This window comes from Eucalyptus grandis, chromosome 9, assembly GCF_016545825.1.
Source record: "Eucalyptus grandis isolate ANBG69807.140 chromosome 9, ASM1654582v1, whole genome shotgun sequence".
Lineage (NCBI taxonomy): Eukaryota > Viridiplantae > Streptophyta > Magnoliopsida > Myrtales > Myrtaceae > Eucalyptus > Eucalyptus grandis.
The window spans coordinates 11,866,466-11,890,953 of NC_052620.1; the positions used below are offsets into that span (position 1 = coordinate 11,866,466).

At 38.2% G+C, this 24,488-nt stretch overlaps 2 protein-coding genes across 4 annotated transcripts; both read left to right on the top strand.

The window, feature by feature from the left end:
• The first annotated feature begins 7,554 nt into the window (after nucleotides 1-7,554).
• LOC104430621 (2-hydroxy-6-oxo-2,4-heptadienoate hydrolase) lies at nucleotides 7,555-14,708 on the top strand. Of its 3 annotated transcripts, none has more exons than XR_005546296.1 (7): nucleotides 7,555-8,055; nucleotides 8,140-8,309; nucleotides 8,473-8,604; nucleotides 9,388-9,480; nucleotides 9,612-9,679; nucleotides 9,945-10,161; nucleotides 14,684-14,708. XR_005546296.1 is itself a non-coding variant. In XM_010043373.3 (6 exons), exons 1-6 carry the CDS (start codon nucleotides 7,731-7,733, stop codon nucleotides 10,105-10,107), a joined length of 951 nt encoding a protein of 316 aa, XP_010041675.2. In that variant the 5' UTR covers nucleotides 7,556-7,730; the 3' UTR covers nucleotides 10,108-10,473. The 3 variants fall into 3 exon arrangements, 1 of the variants encoding a protein (XP_010041675.2); XR_005546295.1 differs by lacking the exon at nucleotides 14,684-14,708 and adding an exon at nucleotides 10,872-11,076; XM_010043373.3 differs by lacking the exon at nucleotides 14,684-14,708 and having other exon boundaries at nucleotides 7,556-8,055; nucleotides 9,945-10,473.
• Nucleotides 14,709-14,721: 13 nt separating this feature from the next.
• Nucleotides 14,722-16,731, top strand: LOC104420276 (2-hydroxy-6-oxononadienedioate/2-hydroxy-6-oxononatrienedioate hydrolase). The gene is made up of 6 exons (XM_010032144.1): nucleotides 14,722-15,043; nucleotides 15,135-15,304; nucleotides 15,448-15,579; nucleotides 16,034-16,126; nucleotides 16,260-16,327; nucleotides 16,596-16,731. The coding sequence occupies exons 1-6, from the start codon at nucleotides 14,722-14,724 to the stop codon at nucleotides 16,729-16,731; spliced, it is 921 nt and encodes a 306-aa protein (XP_010030446.1).
• Nucleotides 16,732-24,488: the final 7,757 nt, after the last annotated feature.

The window sequence follows — 24,488 nt, forward strand, 5'->3', positions numbered from 1 at the left end:
CGTAAAATTCTGATCACTGGCTATCCCGGTATAATTTACGCTAATTAATAATTAATTAAATAAATTACATTTAATTAAATAAATTGTAAATTATTTAAATTAAACTCTTAATTAATCTACATAAGCTAATCTACCACCTAATCGAACTAATTAAATTAATCTAACTAAGCTGACTAATTTTCTAATTAAACTAACCACATAATCTAATTAACCCTTAACTAAATTAATCTAACCACTTAATCACCTAACTAAACTAACTAAGTAAATAATTACACTAACTAACTAACCTTAATCCTAATTAGGCTTAACCAATTCTCTAACCTCTAATTAGCCCCACTAATATCCCTTAAGTACAAATAACCCCTTAATTAGATATTAAGGCGTCAACTCACTATTTAAGCATGCAAATGGGTCCATAGCAACAGCGGCGTGACGGTAACCAAAACCTAGGCCTACGGTGACACCAAAAGAGGTTTGGAATGGGCTGAAAAAGCCCACAAGGTTCATAGGTCCAGCTGGGAGGACCGTATATGCTCGGGGGCTGGTCTTGGTCTAAGGAGGCTGGTTATAGCGCTGGTGGCTGGATGGCATGGGGACGGCAACTGGAGAGGAGCAAGGACGACAGTCGCCAAGGGCGGCTGGTTGATAGTAACGGCAAAGCCAGGCGGTCTAGCATCGAGCTGCAATGTGGGCTGGCCTAGGCTTGGGGATGCTAGTCATGAGAGTTAACTAGCTCGCGAGCAACTCGGACAACACAGGGGCATAAGGCGGTGGCTGGCCTGGACCGTGCAAGGGCTGGCAACACAATAATGAAGGAAAATGAAGAAGAAAAGCTGAGGAAGAAGAAGAAGTTGCTGCTGGAAGGGGTTCTGCTAGGCTGGTTCACGTAAGGAAGGACAAACAAGGAGGGGACAAGGGGCCAAGAAATCTTGCTTGTGGCCAATCACCTTGCACTTGAAATATCTCATGCAATGATCACTTTGGGCACAAAGTCTTCTGCTCTTGCTAGCTAGGCCTCCTCTACAAGCCAATCTCTCCATAAAACTTCACCATATAACTTCAATTTGATGCCAAAAAACAACACAACAGCAGTGCCTACGAATTTTGTGGATTTCTTCTTCAATTTCCCACCAAACAACTTACACCAATTTCCCTTCAATTCCTCACAAACCAACTCACTTTGGTAGCCAAAATTGCCAATTAAGATGCCCATCCGAATTTCTTGAATTTAATTTGCCAAATTTTGATTTTCCGCCAAAATTCCAAGCTCGCTGAAAATTCTTCAAAGGATGAGACGATGTCCTAAAAATAAATCGTGACACACTAGAACTTTCGATTCCCGAAATTGAGTTCAATTTCATGGTTAATTTCGATCAGACGCAATTTTAATGTGACCTAACCTACCAAGTAGCTTTTAGAAATTTTATTGCATTTGACCCATGGTTGATAATTTTTAATTCACGTTTGTGTATCTCCAACTCATCGGCAATTCTCGGTTGTCGTAAAAATCTGAAGTTTTAATTACGGGCACCGGGTACAAAATCGACAAAAAAATCAATTTAGTGTTGTTTGACGCGAATTTTGCAATTAGGTAGAATTACCCACAATTTAATTACGTGCTTTTATCGAATCAACCTATCTCCGGTCTCTAATCGATTTTAACGGTGCCATATTGACCATTGTTGATTAGCACGGTTGAGTAGTCGATTTTTAATCGAATTCTCAAGTTTGTCGCGTTGATATCCCTTAACGGCTTTACCTGATAGATTAGTTATCTTATAAGTGATCAACTCAGAGAAAAAATACCATAGGCGTGTCGATGGAAAGCCCATTTCATTGAATTGAAGCAGGGTAAAAAATTAGGATGTCACAAGTTGTTTCCGAAAATAGAATGATTACTGAATAGGCCTTTAAGTGCTACTTTATTTGAAAATTAGATACTTAAGTGCTAACTTTGGCGAGGTTAGCTGGAAATCCGACGTGACATTATTTTGATAATAAAACCAATCTACATGGCTCACTGGAAATTCATGTGGTGTTGACGTGGCTAGATTGTCCCAAAATGATGTTGTTTTGTCCCCAAATTTGATTTTAAATATAAATATTAATTAAATTAAATTTAAAAAATAAATTAAAAGAAAAGGGGAGCGGGGGGGGGGGGGGGAGGAGAAAATCGACAAGGGCTGTGGCCCCGCCATTATTGAAAAGGGTTGTTAATGGTGGGAGCACAGTTGGTCCGGGTCATTGGGTCACAGCTAGTGGTCGGCAACCCCGGCCGATCATAGGTGAGGCCAACCCTGCCCTAACCAACGGCAGCCCTGAGCCAAATTTGGGGGAGGCCCACAACCCGGCCTCCAGATCTGGGCGAGAGTCGTCGCTGGCCCTCCCTTGTGATTGGCCAAGGTTGTCGGCCATTGGCCTGGGCCTGAAAACCTCGATCGACCCTCGCCACATCGTTGTCAGTCCTTTTCGACAATGGTGGAGCAGCAATGGTGAGGACCATAGAGGCGCTCGTTGATTTGTTGTCATGTTCTCTTTTTATTATTTATTTTTTAAATTATTTTTAATTTAATTTAATTAATATTTATATTAAAAATCAAATTAGGGGCAAAATGATTGCCTCATTAGTAAAAAAGGAAAATGCCACGTCGGCAATTTAGTCAAAAAAATTTCACCCTTAGCACTTAAGTATTCATTTCTTCTCAAATTTTGACACATAAATGTATCTTTTGGAAGTTGTAACATTTAAATGTTCATTTGTGCCAAGTTTTGATACTTGAGGTGTATGGTACTCAGCTTGAGGATTATAGGTGAAGTGCATATAGAGGTCTACATGGTAGATCTAGATAGTATTTCCTCTTACGAAACCAGGTATATGCTGCCTCATTTGTGCATATAAGCGACGTGGAATTTTGTCCTTGCCAAAGAGCTCTTTTTATGTAAGTGATAAAGTTGAAACAAGTCCAGTAGAATCGGTGATATTAGCTCACAAGCTCAAGAATCATGAAATGGGCAAGCCACAATATAATTTTTTTGGCATCAAAGTGCCGTGAATGTTTAATTATCTACTTAGCCCCATTCGGTAAAAACTATTTAGACGGTATTAACATATGAGATGTCAAATGTAAGGAGTACAATTGGATTGTTCTTGAACTCAAAAGAGTTAAACCTCCCCCTCCCCAAAAAAAAAAGGATCAAACTAATGCACTCATACTTCATTTAAACTAATTTTCATGTCATAGAAATTCCAAATTGGTATATCGTACCACATTTATCAACAAACTAATTTCAGGTCACAAAAAATTCCAAACAAGAACACTTGTATCATATTTGCCCAAAGTAATTTTTGTGTCACATAAACTCCTAACTCACCAAAATCTTAGATTGGTAAATCTGCTAAAACCTACTAATTTGCCTCGAGAGCTTCCTCAAGTTTTAAATCTACTAAAATCTCTAATTTGTATGACAGAAAAAATTAATTTAGGATAAATATGACATAAGTGTACAATTGAATTCTTCCTGAATTTAAAGTGCCACTATTAGAGCTTTTCTTCACCCGAAGTTCATTGCACAGAATATTTGTCGGAGTTTCTGGCAAAAATTTATGGAATTTCTAAGAGTTTAAATGCAACCTATCTAGACTATGTTCCAAAACAATTATAGACAACGGGAATTGCTATGTTTTCCTAACCTCAACCGCATCATTACAAATACTTCCTACAGATTTTCCAAATTAATTTAGCGAATGGCCAAAAAAAAAATAAATAAAAAAAATCTCCACGGTCCCCTATGTCTTGCGTTCCGTCATCTTATTAAGTGGAGTTATACTAAATAATAGAAGAAAATGCTACGATTTTCCTTTTAATACAATGATTTTCTTTTGCCATATGAGCAATTAATATTTAGGAAAATAAAAAAGTTGTTACTTGCTATGCATGATCTATGGAGCACTCTTGTTAGCCCCAACCCTCGAGCTCGGGACAGCCCCTATTTCTCATTGATCATTTAGATGCAACTTCTCAGGATGCATTGTCGACCCATTATTTTTATTTTTGATTAGATACAAGTGGAAGCATATTATAAACACTTGGTCAATTAAAAAAGAGCAACGATAGTACAAGCATAACAATAAACATTTCCAAAAGCATTGCCTTTATTTATATACTTGTTAATTCTAGGAAGTTGAATATTCACAAGTCCTTACATTGTAGTTTCCTACCAACCATCAAAAACCATCAGAGGGTTAGGGCTAACTTAAGATTTTCTAACACAAGGGCCAACCAAAAGAGATGCATCTCGTGCCCATCATCAGCCATGATATTTGGGTGGAGTATTAGGGTTAGACTTCTCATTAAGATTGGTCTCCAGATGCTCTACGGCACCATCAAGGGTGTCGATGTCCATCGGATTCTAAATCTGCTCTCCAGGAGTCTTGCTAGGTGGTCCATCAAACCCACACTTTAGGCCAAAATGTTTCTTCTCGACTTGGACGAACCATGCCTTAAACATGTGGGCCACACAATTGGCCAACCATTTGTCTACCCAGACGATTGTAAAAAAAAGGCTCACAAATGTGTTTGGTCTTCGGCATAGAGTATAGAGTCACAACAGTTTCTTGATCCATCAGGACCCTGAACTGAACATGATAGTTCTCCATACTATGGGCTTGAAAACAACAAACAACAATAAGTGAGGTAAAATCTCAGTAAGTTAACAACCTAAGCATTGATTAGAACGCTTATTCATCTCAGGTGCGACCTACACATACAACACGTCAAATAATCCCGCGGACATTATTACGTCACCTTGTATATTTTTAACTAGCACATGCCAATAACAACACATCAAGCATACATATAATCAAAACACTCCTCATATTTTTTCATGCATAATATATTCACGCGTGTTCTAATTATTACGACCACTCAAGCCATGGCCAACACAAGAGTTGGCGATCTCCGGCATACCGGACATCATTTTGCCCCATCGAGCATGGCATCATCTTGGATCCCCATCATGGACGGCTTCCCATAAAAAACATCATATGGCCTCAATTACAACTCAGCATCCGGACCCCTAATGGACATCTGATAAAATCAGGCATCGTCCCCAAACTCTTGTTGGGTGACAGATTCCTTTAAGTGACCACATGAGCACACCAGTTACTTACACCAATTTTATTTCTCATCAATTAGCCAATGCAAACACGATTTGTACTCAAACAATAACCTGCTGCAATTTTCACACATGAAAATGAAATAAAATATTCACACATGATCACAAACATACATATAATTGACCCATCAAACTTTGTACACTTTTATTTTAAAACATCCTTGCCCCATTTGACACATAAAATATGATACCCAAACATGACACTTCGTGAATAACCTTTTATATGTTCATGAACCTTTCTTTAAAATAAGCATACAAGGTTTCTAAACTGGATAATTATTTTTCATGGCATCACAAGCTTCAAACAACATAAATCATGTACAAATTCACCTCATAAGTCAAGCATAAAATGTATATAAATACTACTTATTGCCCTATTGCGATAACTTATCAACCTTATTCCGATAACTTATTACCATACCATTGCTGGCTTATCATCTAATTAGTGATAACTTATCACTTATTTTCCAATGGCTTGCCACGCCTTTAATGATAGCTTATCACTTACTTTATGATAGCTTATCACCTAATTACCGATAGCTTATTACTCCATTGGTGATAGCTTATCATCCTATTCATGATAGGTTATCACTTCCACTTATCACTTTCCTTGATAATTTATCACCACTACTTATCACTTATTGCAATAACTTATCAACTAAGCTATCATTAATTAATACTAACTAAAATTAAACTTAATTTAAACTGCCCCTAAATGCAATCAACACTCTAATAAATAATTAGGAAGTTAACTCACTGTTTAACAAAGACGATGAGTTAATGGTGATGGTGGCACGACAATGATGAGGGCGTGGTGCTCATAGTTTGAATGGCAGCCCTAATAGCAGCGGTTTGGTGAGGGTGCACAAAGGCAGCAGTGATGGCAATGAAGGCGGCATGGCTAATAGCGAGTGGTGAATGGCAACGGCGTCGAATAGCAAATGACAACATGAATGGACAGCACAGATGCGGCGAATGGCGATGGCAATGGACATGACGGCAAGGGGTGATGATTGTGGTGAAGAAAATGAGAAGAAGGAGAAGAAAATGAAAGAAAGATGGAGAGAGAAGGGGTTCAGCCGAATAAGGAGGAAGGAGGGAAGAGGGAGAGGGAGAGAGAGAGAGAGACTTGTGAGACTTTTCCCCCAAAATCTTCCTCAATCAAATGCAATCACCAAATCCCTTTAAAAACCCTCTCTTCCAAGTCTTTAACCTTTTGTCTTCTTCTTCTTCAATGCCAAAGGTCTTCTAGAAAGGGCATTTTGGTTATTTCACCACTTTAACACAAAATCCCAATTTTGCCCTTGAGCCCAATTGCTTGAAATAGGTTTGGATGGGGTTGGTGGGCTTCTTTGGGCTCTCTTGACCGCACTTCCTAGGCATGAAACCCATTAGGCCTTCACTCGGCACGGCTCCTTTTTTTGGCTTCCAATTCTCGACCTATTAATCCTTATCCAAAATTTAAAACTTACCGAGATGAATGAGGCGACGTCCAATAGGTCGGTTTTGAAATCCTTAGAAGTTCGATATCCGAAATTGAATTAAAATTCGTGGTTAAAATCGATCATGTGTAACTTTAGTACAATCTAAATTGTCGAGTGACTTTTAGGGCTTTTGCACATTTGTCTCATGGTTGATAAAATTTCAATTCATGTTTATGTCTCTTCAAATTATGGATAAATCTTGATTGTCATGTAATCGCGACAAATCAATTACTTGCCATGAATACAAGATTAATAGGAAATTAGTTTATTCATTCGCAGCGAGTATCGTAATTGTGCAAAATCACCCGTAAACCGACTACGTACTTTCGTCGAATCGATTTATATCCATTCTTTGATTGAATTGCAATAGCGTAATATTGTCCCTTGTTGAGGATTAAGCTGTTTATCCACGATTGAATTCTCTAGCATGCGCGTTTTTAATCTTTTATGGTCTTTGCCAATAGATTAATTAACTCATATGATTAATCAATTCTGAATAAATTCAACTATCAAACTCATGAGTATTGATAAAATAACAATTTCTTATATCTCAAGAATGGTTGAATTTCGTGATATACCAACTCTTGAAATCGACACTTCTAAAATACAATTAAATTGCACATCTGAATAGACTTTTACTGTTAGCTTAATTTAAATCTCTCGATAGACGCACATCTCTTGCGGCCACCGTGTTTGATTTGGCTTTTCAAGTCTTAACCAATGAAGCTTCTTTAAATCTTCTTCCTGGTAAACATTAAAATTAGCAGACTATATAGAATACAGCCGGTTAATAAAGCTTCTTTGAATCTTCTTCTTGGTAAACACCAAAATTAGCAGACTATATAGAATACAGCCATTAGCAGGTTGACTTTATCGCCGTCTCTGCTCAATCCAATAGTATCGCATTCTTAAGGAAGAAGAAAAGATTCTTAAGGGAGAAGAAAAGAAAACGCCACCTTCATTTCTTCATCAAACCCACCATTTCCGTCCTCCAAAGGCGAGCTACTCCTCAGAAAACCTCAAGACAATACCAACAAAAGAGCAGACAACATAAACCCAAACCAAATCTCGATGGCAGAGTGCTTCAGCTTTTCAGGGACATACGACAGATGGTTGCGCTTCTCCTATTCCTGGATGGGCCTGAAGTCGACCACCACCGACCTCAGCGGCGATGGCACGGTCATGCACTGTTGGGTCCCCAAGACGTACAAGCCCAACAAGCCCAACTTGCTCCTTGTGCACGGCCTCGGAGCCAGCGGAATGTGGCAGTGGAATGCGTTCGTCTCGCGCTTCATCGAGAGATTCAACGTGTACGTGCCTGATCTCTTGTTCTTTGGCGACTCCTACACGAACCGGCCCGAGCGGACCGAGCAGTTTCAGGCTCAGTGCGTCGCAGGTAGGATTGTCGACTTTCTGACAGACAGGATACCGAATGAATCGAGAAAGACTGACTTGGATCAGCATTTGACCCTTTTTGCAGGAGTCTTGAAGGCTGAGGGAGTGAGAAAGACGGCAGTCGTGGGGGCAAGTTACGGTGGCTTCGTGGCATATAGCTTGGCGGCGCAGTTCCCTGAGATGGTGGAGAAGTTGGTTCTGTGGGGTGCAGGGGTCTGTATGGAGGAGAAGGATATGGAGGATGGAATGTTTCAGGTGGGCCAGAAAACATTAAATAGACTCGTTTCCTGAGTGCTAATCATGTTGCAGAAACTGCTCTGGAACTTGTGTGTAATTCTTGTGGGATTTCAGTGCGTGTCTCACTGTTTCTTGATATTCGTGATAACTGGATCTGTCTTCGGGTAATGTCGTCTGACAGGTGAAGAGCATGGACGAGGCCGTGAGTATCATGTTACCACAGACGCCAGAGAAGATGAAAGAGCTGCTCAAGGTCGTCTTTTACAAGCCGGTGATGACAATTCCCACTTGCTTTATGCAGGATTTCATTGATGTAAGTCAACGAAAAGTTACAAATCTCTCAGCTGCACGTTTGTGTTTTAGCAAATTGCCTACGAATCTGAGTTTATTGATGCCGAGTGTTCAGTTTTCGTTTCCTTTGCTAGCGAAACTCTCACCCTTCCTTTTCCTGATTCATAATGGAAATTTATACAGTTAATTATCAGGTAATAGATACATTGAATGGGGAAGTAGAATCTTTACGTGGCTCTCCTCTGTTTTTATGTTATCGTTTAGGCCACTTCTTGACCATACTCATCATAGTCTTATTCACATTTTATTGCTCAAGATTAGGAGGTATCAGGCTGATTAAATTCTAATTAGATCAGAGTAAACCCCATGCAAGGACGTGAAATTTTGGTCGAAGAAAAATTACCATTCAGCATTCTGCCCTTGACCCTCACAGCTCTGTTCACGGTAACCATATTTGAGGTCTAGAAATAATGCATTGGCATCATTTAGTCCCTGAATCTCGACAATAATGAACATTTCAGACACTAGATAAAATGAACAAGTAGTTTGTTCCTTGTGAACTGAGACTATACAAGATGTCTAGTTGTGAAGGCCGGTAGATATTAATCGGTGGGTTGTGATACATAGTGCTAACTCTCACTGTCCATCAATCTCACATCAGCTGCGCTCTTTTCAACATACTCATGAAAAGCTAAATATTTAGATTTTATCTGGTGATGTTTCTCGCCGGCTAAACTTGGAAGAGTTTATATCGATCACTCAAGTTCTGTGGCATTTCAAGAAAAGTCACTATGATTGTCTGCAGTTTATGGGTACGGAGCACCTTCAAGAATGGACAGGGCTGCTCAATGCCTTACACAAAGATAGGAAGATGTCTAACCTTCCTAAGATAACTCAGGTTTCTTTCTCTCGAAATCTCTGTCCTCTTCATAGGACTCGAGCAATCGAACCAGTTATTCACATTGATTTGTCAATATCTTCTCTCGTCTTTGGACATTCTCTCGAGCCATGGATCTTTTCCTGATGCAGCCGACGCTGATAATCTGGGGGGAATATGATAGACTCTTTCCAAAGGAATTGGGTCACAGATTAAAAAGGTTTCCCCTCCAAGCTTTGCTTTGCTTTTTCTGCTTTCTTTAGAAGCTTGATTCTCTAACAAGCACTTATATAAACAACATAATTGGATAAAGCCAAATCTTCAGAACCGAAGTGTTATTCACTGAGACCCCTTCAGTTTGAACTTACTACGTTAACGTGCATCAAATTCCAGAAGGATCTGTTTTTTGCTAAATGGCTCTTGGTAAACTTTCTTGATGGAGTAACCTGCTTCTGTTTTTGTATCGTTCGAATGACTTTGGCCAGGCATTTGGAAGGAACTGCACAATTAGTGGTTATAAAGGATTGTGGTCATGCCCCGAATGGAAGGGACATGAAAGAGATATACGAACACATGAAGTCGTTCCTCGTAGATCCACTCCTTTCACCTAAGAAGGCAAATCAAACCAAAGACCAAAAGGTGCACTGAGAGTCAGCATTGAATTTGTGGTCGAATAAGCCTCCTGCAGCATGCTTGTCCGAGGTATACAAATATTAGTATAGCCTATGTAATTTAAAGTAACATGGTTCAACATATTTAACCCATGAAGAGCAATGTCCAAAGAATGGGGACTATTTCATTTTTTCCTCTAGATATTGTGTTACAGTTGCATATTTTAGGGTTCATTGTGAATTTTGCTAGATTAGTGTTGTAATGTTTGCTTGTAGTATTGCTTTCACTGTCGCACCCCAAAAAATTCTTCTGGATGAGCGAGTGATATGACTACCTTTCCACTCGAAAGATGAAGCCTCAAACTATATGTGATATTTCCGAAAATTAGTCTCTATTTAGAAATATATGAAATGGTTTTGTTCAGATTTTGCTGTAGTATCTTGTGCTCCAACATGATCAGTTAAAGGAGAACTATGTGCAGTAGATTGAAAATGCACAACATTAGCAGAACTCCGGAAGAGAGGAAACAAAAATCATGAACAGTGAATGAAACAAAAGAGAACTGTTTGAGCACAAAAAGGATGGAAAAGGAGCGATTTGATTACAGGAGACTACAAGCTTACGCTGAACAAACCTAAATTGGATAACCCAAACAACCTGGCCCACCCACTAAGTCTCTTACAATAGAAGTCCAACTGCGAAAGCATAGTGTCTTTAAACATGTAGTGATGATTTACAAAAGAAAACTCACACTTGTCAGCTGACTTTCAGTCATATTAAAATGTAAATCCCCCACGCAGAGTTTCCTGTCCGTGGCTCCATATGCTCCGGCAGTACCTGAAGCACCAGTTGCGGTAGACTGAACAAGATTCTTCTCATCCTCCGAAGGTTTAACCATCACAGGTTGCCCAAGAAGTAGCTGTCCAGAGAGCGCTATTGCCAGTGGTACTGACATTGCATCATAAAATTCAATGTACCTGCAACATCACGAACCCCCGTAAGTCGGTCAGGACATGTATGCCACTAGAAATTGTGATCAAAACTTACAAAGCATAGCAAATTGAAGCGGGGAAACAAAAACTCTAGCGAAGGGAGCTCAAGCTGAGGTTTGTTTGATGAATCTGACACCTCATATGAAAAAGAAAAAGTTAGCTCATTGCAGTGAAGGTACGAGAAAGCAATGATGAAAGGTAATTATCGAAGAGAAAAAGAACAAAAATGATAGAATACCAGGCTATAATATAGCCATGCCTTATGTTAATTTCAAAATTATCTACTAACAGCACCAATATCTCAAAAGATTATGAAACAGAAAGAAGTGAATTAAATTGTCAAAACTACCGCCTATAGGCAATTCAATTATATTAACCACCCGAACTTATTTTGATTGGATCAGAATCAGCCGAAGACCAGTAAGCATACACGCAAGAAAATGCAAATATCTGGTTTATCCCTACACAAAACATTTATCACTCATTAGTTACGGGGTGCAACATTCAATCCAACAATTCAACTTACCTGTAGACATGGAAATTACAACTTATGAAACCATGATCCATATGTGCCGTCAAGAAATAGAACAGTTTATCGGAAGAATAGTTGATGTGGTTGTTTTTCCCTTTCAAGCTGTAATTTATATCCTGTTTCTTTTCGTTGATTTGTTCTTTGCCCCTCTAGAGAATTCGATTGATCTACCTTGTCAGGACAGGTGTATTGAGTTGAGTGCCGGATGGGACTGTTTGACTCGATAGAATCGGAGAAGAAGTGCCAGCAGACTTACGACACGTGATTATACATGATCTCTCATCGCCGCGTATATGATTTGAAATGGGACTGATCGGTAAAAGATATGGGACTGCAACAGAGACTAGAACCTCGGAGAAAAGTGCACACCGCAGCAGACTTACGACACGTCATGGGATAAAAATAATTAATAAATTAAATAAATTAAATTTAAAATTAGAGTTAGTTAAAATATTAAAAAATGATAATTTTAAAATTAGATTTAGTCAAAATATTTATAAAATAATAATTTTAAAATTAAATTTAGTTAAAATACTTAAAAATTAAAAATTTTAAAAATAATTCAAAAATAATTAATTTAAAATTATATTTAGTTAAAATATTGAAAAAATAATAATTTTAAAATTAAATTTAGTTAAAATATTAAAAAATAATAATTTTAAAATTAAAAATTTTAAAAATTTTAAAAAAATTAAAATTAGATTTAGTTAAAAATTTTAAAAAATAATTTAAAATTTAATTTAATTAAAATATTAAAAATTAAAAATTTTAAAATAATTTTTTTAAAAAATAAAAAATAATAATTTTAAATTAGATTTAGTTAAAATATTAAAAAATAATAATTAAAAAATTAAAAAATTAATAAAAAATTAAAAAATTAATAAAAAAATTAATAAAATTAATAAAATTAATCATCGCCGCCATCGCCCCCTTTTTTTAAATTTTTTAATTTTAAAATTATTATTTTTAATATTTTAGCTAAATTTAATTTTAAAATTATTTTTAAAAATATTTTAACTAAAAATAATTTTAAAATTATTTTTTTATTTTTTTAAAATTTTATTTTTTAAAATTTTAACTAAATTTAATTTTAATTTTTTTAAATTTTTAACTAAATCTCATTTGAAAATTATTTTTTAATTATTTAAATTTTTTAATTTTAAAATTATTATTTTTTAATATTTAACTAAATTTAATTTTAAAATTATTATTTTTTAATATTTTAACTAAATGTAATTTTAAATTAATTATTATTTGAATTATTTTAATATTTTTTTAATTTTAAAATTATTATTTTTTAATATTTTAACTAAATTTAATTTTAAATTTATTATTTTTTAAATATTTTAACTAAATCTAATTTTAAATTTAATTTATTATTTTTTTATTATTTTTTAAAAACGAGCCATTTTTGGATGATGCTCTGAAATGCGTGAAAAAAAACATAATGAGTTTTTTTTCTTCTTAATTGGACATGTCTTCGGTAAAAAGATGGCATGTGTTCTTTTAAAGGCACTCCAGGTTTTCTATGTTCTCTTTTGTGCACATGTTTTTGACAGCCGTGTTATCATCAAAATATCATGCAGTGGGTCGCGGCATTCATCTCTGTAGGAACGTTGTTGACGTGAAAATTCTTTTTTCTTTTTTTACATTCATTTTTATTTTATAAAATTGATTTCTTACCAAATTTTCAATGCGATCTTCTCTCCTGTCATGCCGCAGATATTAAGCAGTGCATAAGCAAGTCTATAAGTGGTTCAATATATGGTTTGATAAGTTTGGACGTCCATCAACAACACAGCAGACTGAAGTTTGCCAAGCTATTTTCAAGAAATTGTTCAAGAACAATTGGCTTCTAAGAACACCATGCAGCGGGTTAGAAAGTCTGGCAAGCTATTTACTTGTTCATCTTTACAGATTCATTTGTACAAGTTGCTCACATTTTTTTAGTTGAACGATGTTTCGTTGTGACAGCTTTAATGTGATGATTTTTAACTGAACGGCTTGTGGACGATATCTGTCCTACCCTAGATAAACTGTGATTTTACGTAAGGCGTGATAAGTGTGGAAAGCTTTTGAATCCAACTGAATTAATTTATCCAAGGTGTGAGGTACCACATATTCTCACTAGGTTTTAATTTTTCAGTTTGTTCGGTAGAGGCCATATGCTTGTACGAGAAGCCGTCTACTCTGCACTTTAATGAATTGTGAATGGGAGGCAGATTATTACTATTCAAGATGATATCACTGCTTAGCTAGAATGCATGAATTTAGGACTTTGTTTTCGATATATAATATTAGCTATTGTCATGAGAGCCTCTTTCTTTAGCTCCTCTAAATGTCTGTTTTGCGTCATTGATGTTACTAAGAAATGAAATGAAAGAAACAGATGCTGAAGCAATCATGCATGCTTTAAGTGACTTTAAAGTATTGTCCTGTTTTTAGGCGCAATTTATATTATTGCTGCTTGTTTACAGGTTTGTTAGGCAATTCTGAGAATCCACGATACAAACCACTTTTCCTCAAGCTCTCTCTACTGAAGGATACAAATCACTTCTTATATTATATAAGAACCCAAATATTATTTCACGTGTAATATTATTTTAATTTTTTTAATGCAAAAAATTTAAGGGAAATAGATTTCATATCAAGCATATAAGAAACTATATCCATCATTATTTCATCTTCTCATGATTTTATCTAAGTTATATCCTTATTGTACTTGACTTTATCCTATCTTGGACAAAATTAAACATGGAATAAAATAAATTTTATTCTATCATGACTTTTATGCAGGCCTCGTCTCATAGTCTAATCATATTTTTAAGGGAACCACCCACGCTCTATTTTTTGACTTTTGAAGTCCTTATCATGGATTGACCCAAAAAAAGTCTTAATCATGGAATCTCCATTGAATCTTTATCCCACTAGACACCAAAATTAGCATCTGCAGATTTGCCTGGATCCCATCTCTGCTAATCCAATAGTACATTCTTGAGAAATAAAAAGAACACCCTCTTTCGTCGTTTGATCAAACCCACCATTTTCTTCGAGCTACTCCCTCCTCCAAACGTGACCCACTTCTCAGAAAACTCCAAGAAGATAACCGCAAAAGAGCAAATCTTGATGACGAAGTACTTCAGCTTTGCAGCGACATGTAACCGATGGTTCCGCTTCTCCTTTTCCTGGGCGGGCCTGAAACCGACCACCATCGACCTTGGTGACGGCACGGTCGTGCACTGTTGGGTACCCAAGACGTACGAACCCAACAAACCCGACTTGCTCCTCTTGCACGGCCTCGGAGTCAACGCCATGTGGAACTGGAACGAGTTCATCTCATCCTTCATCGCTGGATTCAACGTGTACGTGCCTGATCTCTTGTTCTTTGGCGACTCCTACACTGTGCGGCCTGAGCGGACTGAGCAGTTTCAGGCTCAGTGCATCGCAGGTAAGGACCGTCGATCTTTCGACACGACAGGATAGCATAGCACATGACACAAGCAAGACTGACTCGAATCATCATTTGACCCGTTTTGCAGGAGTCTTGGAGGATCAGGGAGTGAGGAAGACAAACGTGGTGGGGATGAGTTACGGCGGATTCGTGGGGTATAGCTTGTCTGCGCAGTTCCCGGAGATGGTTGAGAAGTTGGTTCTGTGCTGTGCAGGGGTATGTATGGAGGAGAAGGACATGGAGGATGGGATGTTTTCGGTGAGCGAAAAAACATTACATAGACTCGATTGCAAAAACTGCTTAGGAACTAATATGCATTTCTTTTGGAGTTCAGTGCGTCTTACTGTTTCTTCATACTTGGGATAGTGGAACTGAGTCTTGGCACAATGTCATCGTGGCAGGTGAAGAGCTTGGACGAAGCCCTTACTTTTCTGCTTCCACAGACGCCGGAGAAAGTGAAGGAGATGTTTGAGGTCACCTTTTACAAGCCGGTGACGAGAATGCCCACTTTCATCATGCAGGATCTCATTGATGTAAGTTGATGAAAAGTTACAAATCTCTCAGCTGCGCGTTTGCATCTTTGCGCATCTCCTATGAATCCTAGTTTCTGCGCTGGATTATCACAGCTTTGTTCCCCCTTACCCACATTTGAGGCCGAGGAATATTGCATTAGGGCGCTAAGTCCATGAATCCCGACTGTCTGCAACATTGTGGACACAAGACAGAATGAATTAGTAGCTTGTTCCTTGTGAACTGAGACTACACAAAATATGAAGACCCTTGAGATTAAACAACCACTTGTCATACAATGTGCTAACTCTCACTGTCATCGATCTTGCATTAGCTGTGCTGTTTCAACTGACTTATGAAAAGCTAAACATTATAAATATTATTTGATGACGTTTCTCATGGGAAATCTAGGAAAAGTTTATGTCGATCACTCAAGTTCTGTGGCATTTCAAAAAAGGTCACCATGATTGTCTGCAGGTTTTGTGGACGGAGTACCTTCAAGAAAGGATAGGGCTGGTCAATGCAATGTGCAAAGATAGGAAGATGTCTAATCTTCCCAAAATAACTCAGGTTTCTCTCTCTTGAAATATCTGTCCTCTCTATCGGACTCGCGCAATTTCCTCATGACATATTCACATTGATTTTGTCGATATCTTCTCTCATCCTTGCCATCCTCTCAAGCCACTGATCTTTTGTGATGCAGCCAACACTGATAATCTGGGGGGAATATGATAAAATCTTTCCATTGGAACTGGGTCACAGATTAAAGAGGTTCCCCTTCTAAGCTTTGCTTTGGCTTTTCTACTGTCTTCAGAAGCATGATTTTCTCTAACAACCCCTTGTATAAACAACATCATGGGTTGAAAACAAATCTTCAGAACCAAAATGTTCTTACTCATCTAACACCACTTCAATTTGAAAATCCATTGCTTATGTGCATCAAATCACAGGAGGATCTGTTTTTTGCTCTATTGCTCTTGGTAGATTTTCTTATGGAATAACCTGCTTCTTTTTTAATTATTCGAATGACTTTGGCCAGGCATTTGGATGAAAACGCGCGACTAGTGGTTATAAAGGATTGTGGTCACGCGATGAATAAAGAAAACCCCAAAGAGATGTACAAACACATCGAGGCGTTCCTCGGCAATCCACTCCTTTCACCTAAATCAAACTAGTGGCCAGAAGGTGGACTGAAAGCCGGCAATGAATTCTGCAGCTTGATTGTCCAAATTTTATGTATGCATTAATTTAAGCTGTGTAATGAGAAGAAACATGGTTCAACAAAATATAATTTATGAAGAGTAAGGCTGATAGTATGGGGAATGTCTCCTTGTTTCCTTAAGATATTGCGTTACAGACGAATTTTTTGGGTTCGTCGTGAATTTTGCCAGATTAGTGTTGCAATGTTTGCTTGTAACGCTATTTACACGGTACACGAAGAAAACTAATGCCATTGTGATGAGCATTGTCTCCAGTTCTAGTTCAGCATGAATTCTGTGGCATATTAGTACTCAATATTCTAGGCAAAAGTATGCCACAAATGCCAAAATTTAGTACGGGTAGACACTTAAGCACCAAAATTTCCATAAGGTGCACTTAACTGTCACTTAAAAAAAATGAACATTTTCCAACTCCAACAAAGCTAGCCGAAAATCCAATGTGACATTATTTTAAAAATAAAAGTGGTCTACGTGACTCGCTCGAATTGTCTACTCAACTGTTAAGATATGTCTCGAGTTTAAGCCCAATGCAAAATTACGAATATTCCGAATTAGATATGTTGCGGACATTCGAAATCGAGCAAAGAAGATCCAAAGATCAACTTCCCAAAATTCAAATCTACGTTGGAGAATTCGGTTGCTAAAATAGGAAAGTCCAACTTTGACTAGGACTTAGATTTTGTTTAAAATATACAAAGATATGTTTTGGATAGGAAACAAAATCCTATGGGAAGTTGGCAAAAGAATAAGGGTTTTACTTATATATATACTTGAGGATGTGGGTGATAGAGGTGGATCACAAATTGTCTTGAAGCGTCGCGTGAGTGCTTGGTGTTCCGCCATTGATCGTGAATAATTGGTCTTGAAGCGCCGCCTCGTTATCGAGTGCTTGGGAATGATTTTCTTTGTTGTGAATTACATCCAAGAAGGTTTAGTGTTGAAGCCAATTAAATCTTGTGGTAAGATTTGTGTGTAATTCCTTCGTGAGATTGAGAGATTATTTCTTAAGAAAATTTCGGGACTAAACACTGCGTGTGTTATTGGGTGTAATTGGGGCTTGGAAAACACCGAGAGAGTGTTTGAGTGACTTGAGTGTGTAATCTTCTTTTATCGCTTGATTGCTGCTACTCTCCCCGTGGACATAGGTCTTTACGACTGAATCACATAAATCTAGTATCTGATTTATCTTATTCTTCTGTCTATATTATTGTTTGATCGCTCGCCCTTTCGCAACAAGTGGTATCAGAGCCAGGCTTGGCTAAGTTGAAGCAAATCAATGGCGACAGAATAAGTAAAATAGAGAATCGACAGATTTGATGGGAAGGATTTTAGTTTCTGGAAGATGCAGATTGAAGATTATCTTTATCAAATGAAACTGTACTTGCCCTTGTCTTGGGAGAAACCAGAGACGATGAAGCAAGCTGATTGGGATTTGCTGGATAGACAAGCTATGGGTGTTATTCGGCTGACGTTGGCTCGTAACGTCGCATGTAACATCCTGAAGGAGAAGACCACTGCTGATTTGATGCAAGCCATGTCGGATATGTACGAGAAGCCCTCTGCGATCAACAACATCTGTTTGATGCAACGTCTGTTTAATTTGAAGATGAGCGAAGGTGCGTCAATTGCTGATCATATTAATGAATTTAATGTGATTGTTAGTCAATTGAGTTTAGTTGAGATTGACTTTGAAGATGAGGTACGTGCTTTAATTCTGTTATCCTCATTACCTGATAGTTGGAATACTACTGTTACTGCTGTTAGTAATTCCTCTGGGTCAACAAGTTTGATATTTGATGGGGTCCGAGATTTGATCCTGAGCGATGATATTCGTAGAAGAGAATCTGGCCAATTTGTTTCTACTACTTTAGTAGGTGAAAATAAAGGAAGATCTATAACACGTGTGGGTAAAAGTAGTACCAATATGAACATACGCAGTCAATCTAGGACTGCTAATGTTATCTGTTGGAGCTGTGGTAAGAGGGAGCATCTTAGAAAGGATTGCCTTAAGCTGAAGAATGAGAAGGGTAAGGGAATTATAGTTGATTCTGCAAATAATGTTGCAGCTGTAGCAGATAATGTCGATTATGTCTTGTCTGTCACTAATGATTCATCACTTGATGGATGGATTTTTGATTCTGGTTGTTCTTTTCATGTCACACCAAATAGAAACTGGTTTATCACTTATCAGTGCACGAGTAGTGGCAAAGTTCAGTTAGGGAACAACGCCGAGTGTGATGTTGTGGGTGTTGGTGATGTTAAAATCATAATGCATGATGGTATCGTGAGGACTTTAACTGGAGTGAGGCATGTTCTAGAATTGAAAAAGAACTTAATTTCCTTGGGTGCCCTAGATTCAGCTGGTTGCAAGTATTTTTCAAAATGTGGAGTTCTGAAGGTTGTTCGAGGTGCCTTGGTGATAATGAAAGGAATCAAGCACGATGGCCTGTATAAACTTCAAGGTGAGACAGTGATAAATTTCGCTACGGAGACGTCGGATGCATCTGTTCGAGAGTCTTTTGACTGCTCGAGGAAGACCTGGGTGTTTGTGCTAAGGTACAAGTTTGATGTTGGTGTCAGGATCTCGCAGTCAAGAGCTTTGATCGAGATGGAGACTGGTAAGTCAATCAAGCATGTGCATACTAACAATAGCATGGAGTTTTGCTCAGAGTTGGCAAATAAATTCTGCATGAAAGAGGGTATAGTGAAACACTGCACTAGTGCCGATAAATCACAACAATTTGTAGAATTGATGAGCAAAACATTAATAGAGACGGCCCAAAAAATTATCTCTAGTGCTGGTATTGCTAGGAGAATCCTAGCTGATGTGCTAAGTACGGTAAGCTGCCCGGTGAATAGATCCCCATCAACTGCTATTGAATGGGAGACTCCTGAAGAAGTGTTGTCAGGTAACGTTGCTGGTTATTCTATTATTAGAATGTTTGATTGCCCGTATTATTTTTGAGTGAGTGATGGTAATCTTGATTGGAGGGCAATGTGCATATTTCATGGCTATGCACAAGGTGAGTGAGGTAATCATTTGTGGTTCCTAGATATAAATTCACATGTTGACAGCAGAGAAGTTACCCTTGATGAGTCTCTAGTACTTCTAACTAAGAGTGTTTGTGGCAGTATTAATACGGATCTAAACGGTGTTCAGCTTGAGGTGGAGTTGCTGATATAGCTAGTATAAGTACCTAGAGGGGGGTGAATAGGTATATAAAGGATTTTTCTTGATAATTGCACAATACTAGACAGTTGATAGATTTGAGACAAACGATAATCAAAGTAAGACTGAGAGAAGAGAAAATTGAACACGCGGTTTATAGTGGTTCGGCTTATATCAAGCCTGCGTCCACTCTTCTGTACTGACAGCCTATTGGCTGGATTCCACTATGAACAAAGAGATGTTATAGTGTTGTTCTTCCTTGCTTTCACGGTATAGATGTTCTACCACACTCGCTCAAGGTATCACTAAGTATGAACACTCTTTGTGAGTACAATTTCGCTCAAAATGTATCGACTGATAATCAAGGTGCTTCAGACTCTGGAATTTCTCTATCGATCATGCACTAAAGTAACTAGAACGTCTTCCTTTTATACTCATTTATGCTATCATACCCGTTGTCACTTACCAAAGGAATTCCTCCAATCTACCCGTTGGACGGAATCAATCAAGAAGATCATTCGAGCTATTAAAGGAACCTGACGATAGCCCATCAATCATGTTCGCCCATACAATCAGGATCTTGGTTTCCAAGAATAGAACCTTCCAAGAATATTTCGTCGATCATCGGATCTTCAAACGATCTTGTTTAAGAATAAAAGAATCCGTTATATTTATCCAGCCAAGAGATCTTCTCCAGAGGATAGAACTAAATCCTCAACCAAATACTTCGGCTCTGGATTGCCTTCGTCACTGGATTAGAAACACTGTCAATGAGAATAGTCTTGAGTCTTGAGTGATGAGTATTGAGTATTGAGTCTGGTGATCTGAAAGTCTTCAGACTCAAAATAGAAGATCTGTACTTATCCAGACTAGATTGATAGAAACGTTTTGTCAGCTTCAAAATATTCTGGAAAGATTTCTCCAACAGTTGCGACCAGAAACTCCTAAGGTAGCGAGTACAGGTACTAGTAAAGTAATCGACACAGATGGTACTTATAGCAAGGTGGAGCCTATAGAGCCAATAGTTGCTGTAACTACTAAAATTAACAAGGTACGTATTCGATCTCCTGATAGATATTGATGCAATAATGGTTTTGCTTTATCTGCGGTTAAGGAGGTTGTGTCAGAAAATCCTTGCGGAGCAGTTAAAGGTGCAGGTGGAGTTAGTATTCTGATGAGGTCCTCGGTTGTAACAAAGTTCAAGCGAGGCTTGGATTTGGACAATATCTGTGGCGGTTGAGCCTATCGGGGACTGGGAAAGTAGCAGTAGAGTTTGAATTTTTGTGAAGTGATTGCGACTTAGCTCAAACGTTGAGCCAAGGTGAAGATATTTAAAATATGTCTTGAGTTTAAACACAATGCAAAATTATGAATATTCTGAATTGGATATGTTGCGGACATTCGAAATCGAGCAAAGAAGATCCGAAGATCAACTTCCCAAAATTCGAATCTACGTTGAAGAATTCGGTTACTAAAATAGGAAAGTCCAACTTTGATAGGACTTGGATTTTGTTTAAAATATACAAAGATATGTTTTGGATAGGAAACAAAATCCTATGGGAAGTTGGCAAAAGAATAAGGGTTTTACTTATATATAGTCTTGAGGCCGTGGCTGATAGAGGTGGATCACAAATTGTCTTGAAGTGCCACGTGAGTGCTTGGTGTTCCGCCATTGATCGTGAAGAATTGGTCTTGAAGCGCCGCCTTGTTATCGAGTGCTTGGGAAGGATTTTCCTTGTCGTGAATTACATCCAAGAAGGTTTAGTGTTGAAGCCAATTAAATATTGTGGTAAGATTTACGTGTAATTTTTTCGTGAGATTAAGAGATTATTTCTTGAGGAATTTCGGGGCTAAACACTGCGTGTGTTATTGGGTGTAATTGAGGCTTGGGAAACATCGAGAGAGTGTTTGAGTGACTTGAGTGTGTAATCTCCTTTTATCGCTTGATCTCTAGTGAAATTCGCTACTGCTCTCCCCGTGATTATTTCTTGAGGAATTTCGGGGCTAAACACTACGTGTGTTATTGGGTGTAATTGGGGCTTAGGAAACATCGAGAGAGTGTTTGAGTGACTTGAGTGTGTAATCTCCTTTTATCGCTTGATCTATAGTGAAATTCGCTACTGCTCTCCCCGTGGACGTAGGTCTTTACGACTGAATCATGTAAATCTAGTGTCTGATTTATCTTCTTCTTCTGTCTATATTATTATTCGATCGCTCGCCCTTTCACAACATCAACAATCAATGTGCAAAACACTGTCGTCTTCATGGTCTCCCTAAAATAAAAACCCCAAATCGGCCAAAATCCCCAAATTAAAAACCATAAATCCAGCTGCCACCAATCACCACGACCCATCCACCACAGCCACCAACCACCACCAAGAGGTGGTGTGCTGCTGCAAGGTGCTGGTGCTTGCACCAGCTTGCACCAGCACCTGGACCTCAGCAACGACAGCGATTGGCGAGCGACTGTTGGTAAACAGCAAGCAACGACAACACCTCAACGAGAACAGCCACCAAGCGTGAAGAATCGAGCATGAGAAGGACAGTGAGCATGAGATGGACGGGAAGCATGGGACAGTGCTTGATTCAATATGCTAAATGTCATCATTTATCAACCACGCCAAAATGACGTCATTTAGCATTTGCTCTATCCACATGAATAATTATTGTTAAAATAATTTTCATGTCAATAAAAATACTCACCGGAAGATGCCACATCAGCAGTTTGACCAAAAATTATTGTTGTTGGCACATAAGTATTCTTTTTTTTTTTCTATTATTTTGGTACTTAAGTATCTATCCGTGTTAAGTTTTGGCGCTTAGGGTGTCCGGCACTCCGATATTTTGAAAACTGTTCGTTGCTGGAGCTGAAAACATGAGCAGGTGATTGGCCTAGCCTCTTTGGAGGAGATTTCGATAACTTTTCGCACCCTCGAAGATCGCTCATGACAATGAGAGTCGTGATGATATTACTGCTCTAATTGCTCTTCTCCCATCCACTGAGATACAGCTGATCTCATGATTAATAAAGATTGACTGGGCTTCAGTTTAATTTGCCTGTGCTGCTGAACTTCACCAGATGATGGTGCGGAGATGGTCAAGATGTTAGTTCTTGTAGTAGGAGGCTGAGGTAGTGAGGCGAGTATTGGGTTCGAACCAAAAGTTGCTAAAAAAATGCATGAGAAGTAGCCATTGGAAGTTCCATTCTAAAATCTGGATCTTGTTAAGAACTAGACTTGGCCCGAATTAATATTTAGAGGGTCGTTTCTGTGTCGCCCAAACGGTTTGGGAAGGAGGAACCAACATCGACGACTCCTTTAGGCATCATCATAGGATTCTGACACCTATTTTCATATGTTCGGTTTGAGAGATAACTATCACTTAAAAATGCGATTATGTAATTCTAGTCCACAAGAATGTAAGCATGTACAAATTTCGAGGACTCTCAAGCCCAATTGCTCTTCATAATTGAACTAAGGTTTTCTAAGATGAAGAGCAAGTAGAATCCAAACCGGCGACCAAGGTTAGTCCGAATCACATAGAAAATTCGGAGTATGCCCTTTCTGGCTAGGTCAAATGCCACGATGGTTGTTTGAGGAGTTTTTATTCATATTACAACGGAAATTAATTTTAAAACATTAATTAAAAATAAACCGACACAATAAATAATCAAATGAACGCATCATTGGATGAGAAAATTGTCTTAGTCTGCAGCAACTTATACGAAGAAATTCATGAGTTTTATATAGTAACTTATTATTTTTGGGCGTTATGTACTTTGCATCAAATGCATGTAAAAAAATTAATTTTGTTTTGGTAGAAGTATATGTAAAATAATACAAATTCTTTTTAATTGTAAGAGTTACATAGATGAGTGATAAAGAGAATGGGAAGAGAAGGAGGAGAAGTAAATAGATTAAATTTGTAAAGAAGTTGAAGTGCATTAAGTACAAACTATCAAATTACAAATACAAGTTAATTTTTATGGTATCGTTAGATTATTTGACTTAATAAGTGTGACATCCATGATTTTGGCGCCCGTTTCGATCATGAGAGACGGCCAGGGGATTGGTGCACTAATTACGGGGATCAACCATGGATTGATCCAAGTGTCAATCATGGACCGATTGGCCGAATCGGTAAAGGTGGTCCTAGACCAACCATGGTCCGATGGAAGGATCGACCATGGGATTGGTAATGGATTAGTTGATTAGAGTTACTCAACCATGGATCGGTCGTGACACAATCACGCACCATTATGGATCGATCGACAAACGATCATGGATCGATTCCGCGCAATCATGCACTGTTTATTGGTGATTTCGCATGGTCGCACACCAACAGCAGGCGACCATGGACTAATCTTGTGCGGCCATGCATCGGCCGCGAACCAACCGACCCATGCGATCTCCACAACAACCAAGGGTTGGCCATGAGCCATGAGCCAATTATCCTCAAACATGAGTTGGTCCATAACCAACCATGGATCATTTGCGAGGGATCCTGAATCAGCCCAAATTAATCCTTGAGCCTGATTGGATCA

Excerpts from the sequence above, each read along its gene's own strand:
- LOC104420276 (XM_010032144.1), top strand. The coding sequence starts at position 14,722 with ATGACGAAGTACTTCAGCTTTGCAGCGACATGTAACCGATGGTTCCGC. Across the intron at positions 15,580-16,033 it reads TCATGCAGGATCTCATTGAT|GTTTTGTGGACGGAGTACCT; the intron begins GTAAGTTGATGA and ends GATTGTCTGCAG. Across the intron at positions 16,328-16,595 it reads CTGGGTCACAGATTAAAGAG|GCATTTGGATGAAAACGCGC; the intron begins GTTCCCCTTCTA and ends GACTTTGGCCAG.
- LOC104430621 (XM_010043373.3), top strand. The coding sequence starts at position 7,731 with ATGGCAGAGTGCTTCAGCTTTTCAGGGACATACGACAGATGGTTGCGC. Across the intron at positions 8,056-8,139 it reads TCAGGCTCAGTGCGTCGCAG|GAGTCTTGAAGGCTGAGGGA; the intron begins GTAGGATTGTCG and ends CCCTTTTTGCAG. Across the intron at positions 8,310-8,472 it reads TGGAGGATGGAATGTTTCAG|GTGAAGAGCATGGACGAGGC; the intron begins GTGGGCCAGAAA and ends GTCGTCTGACAG.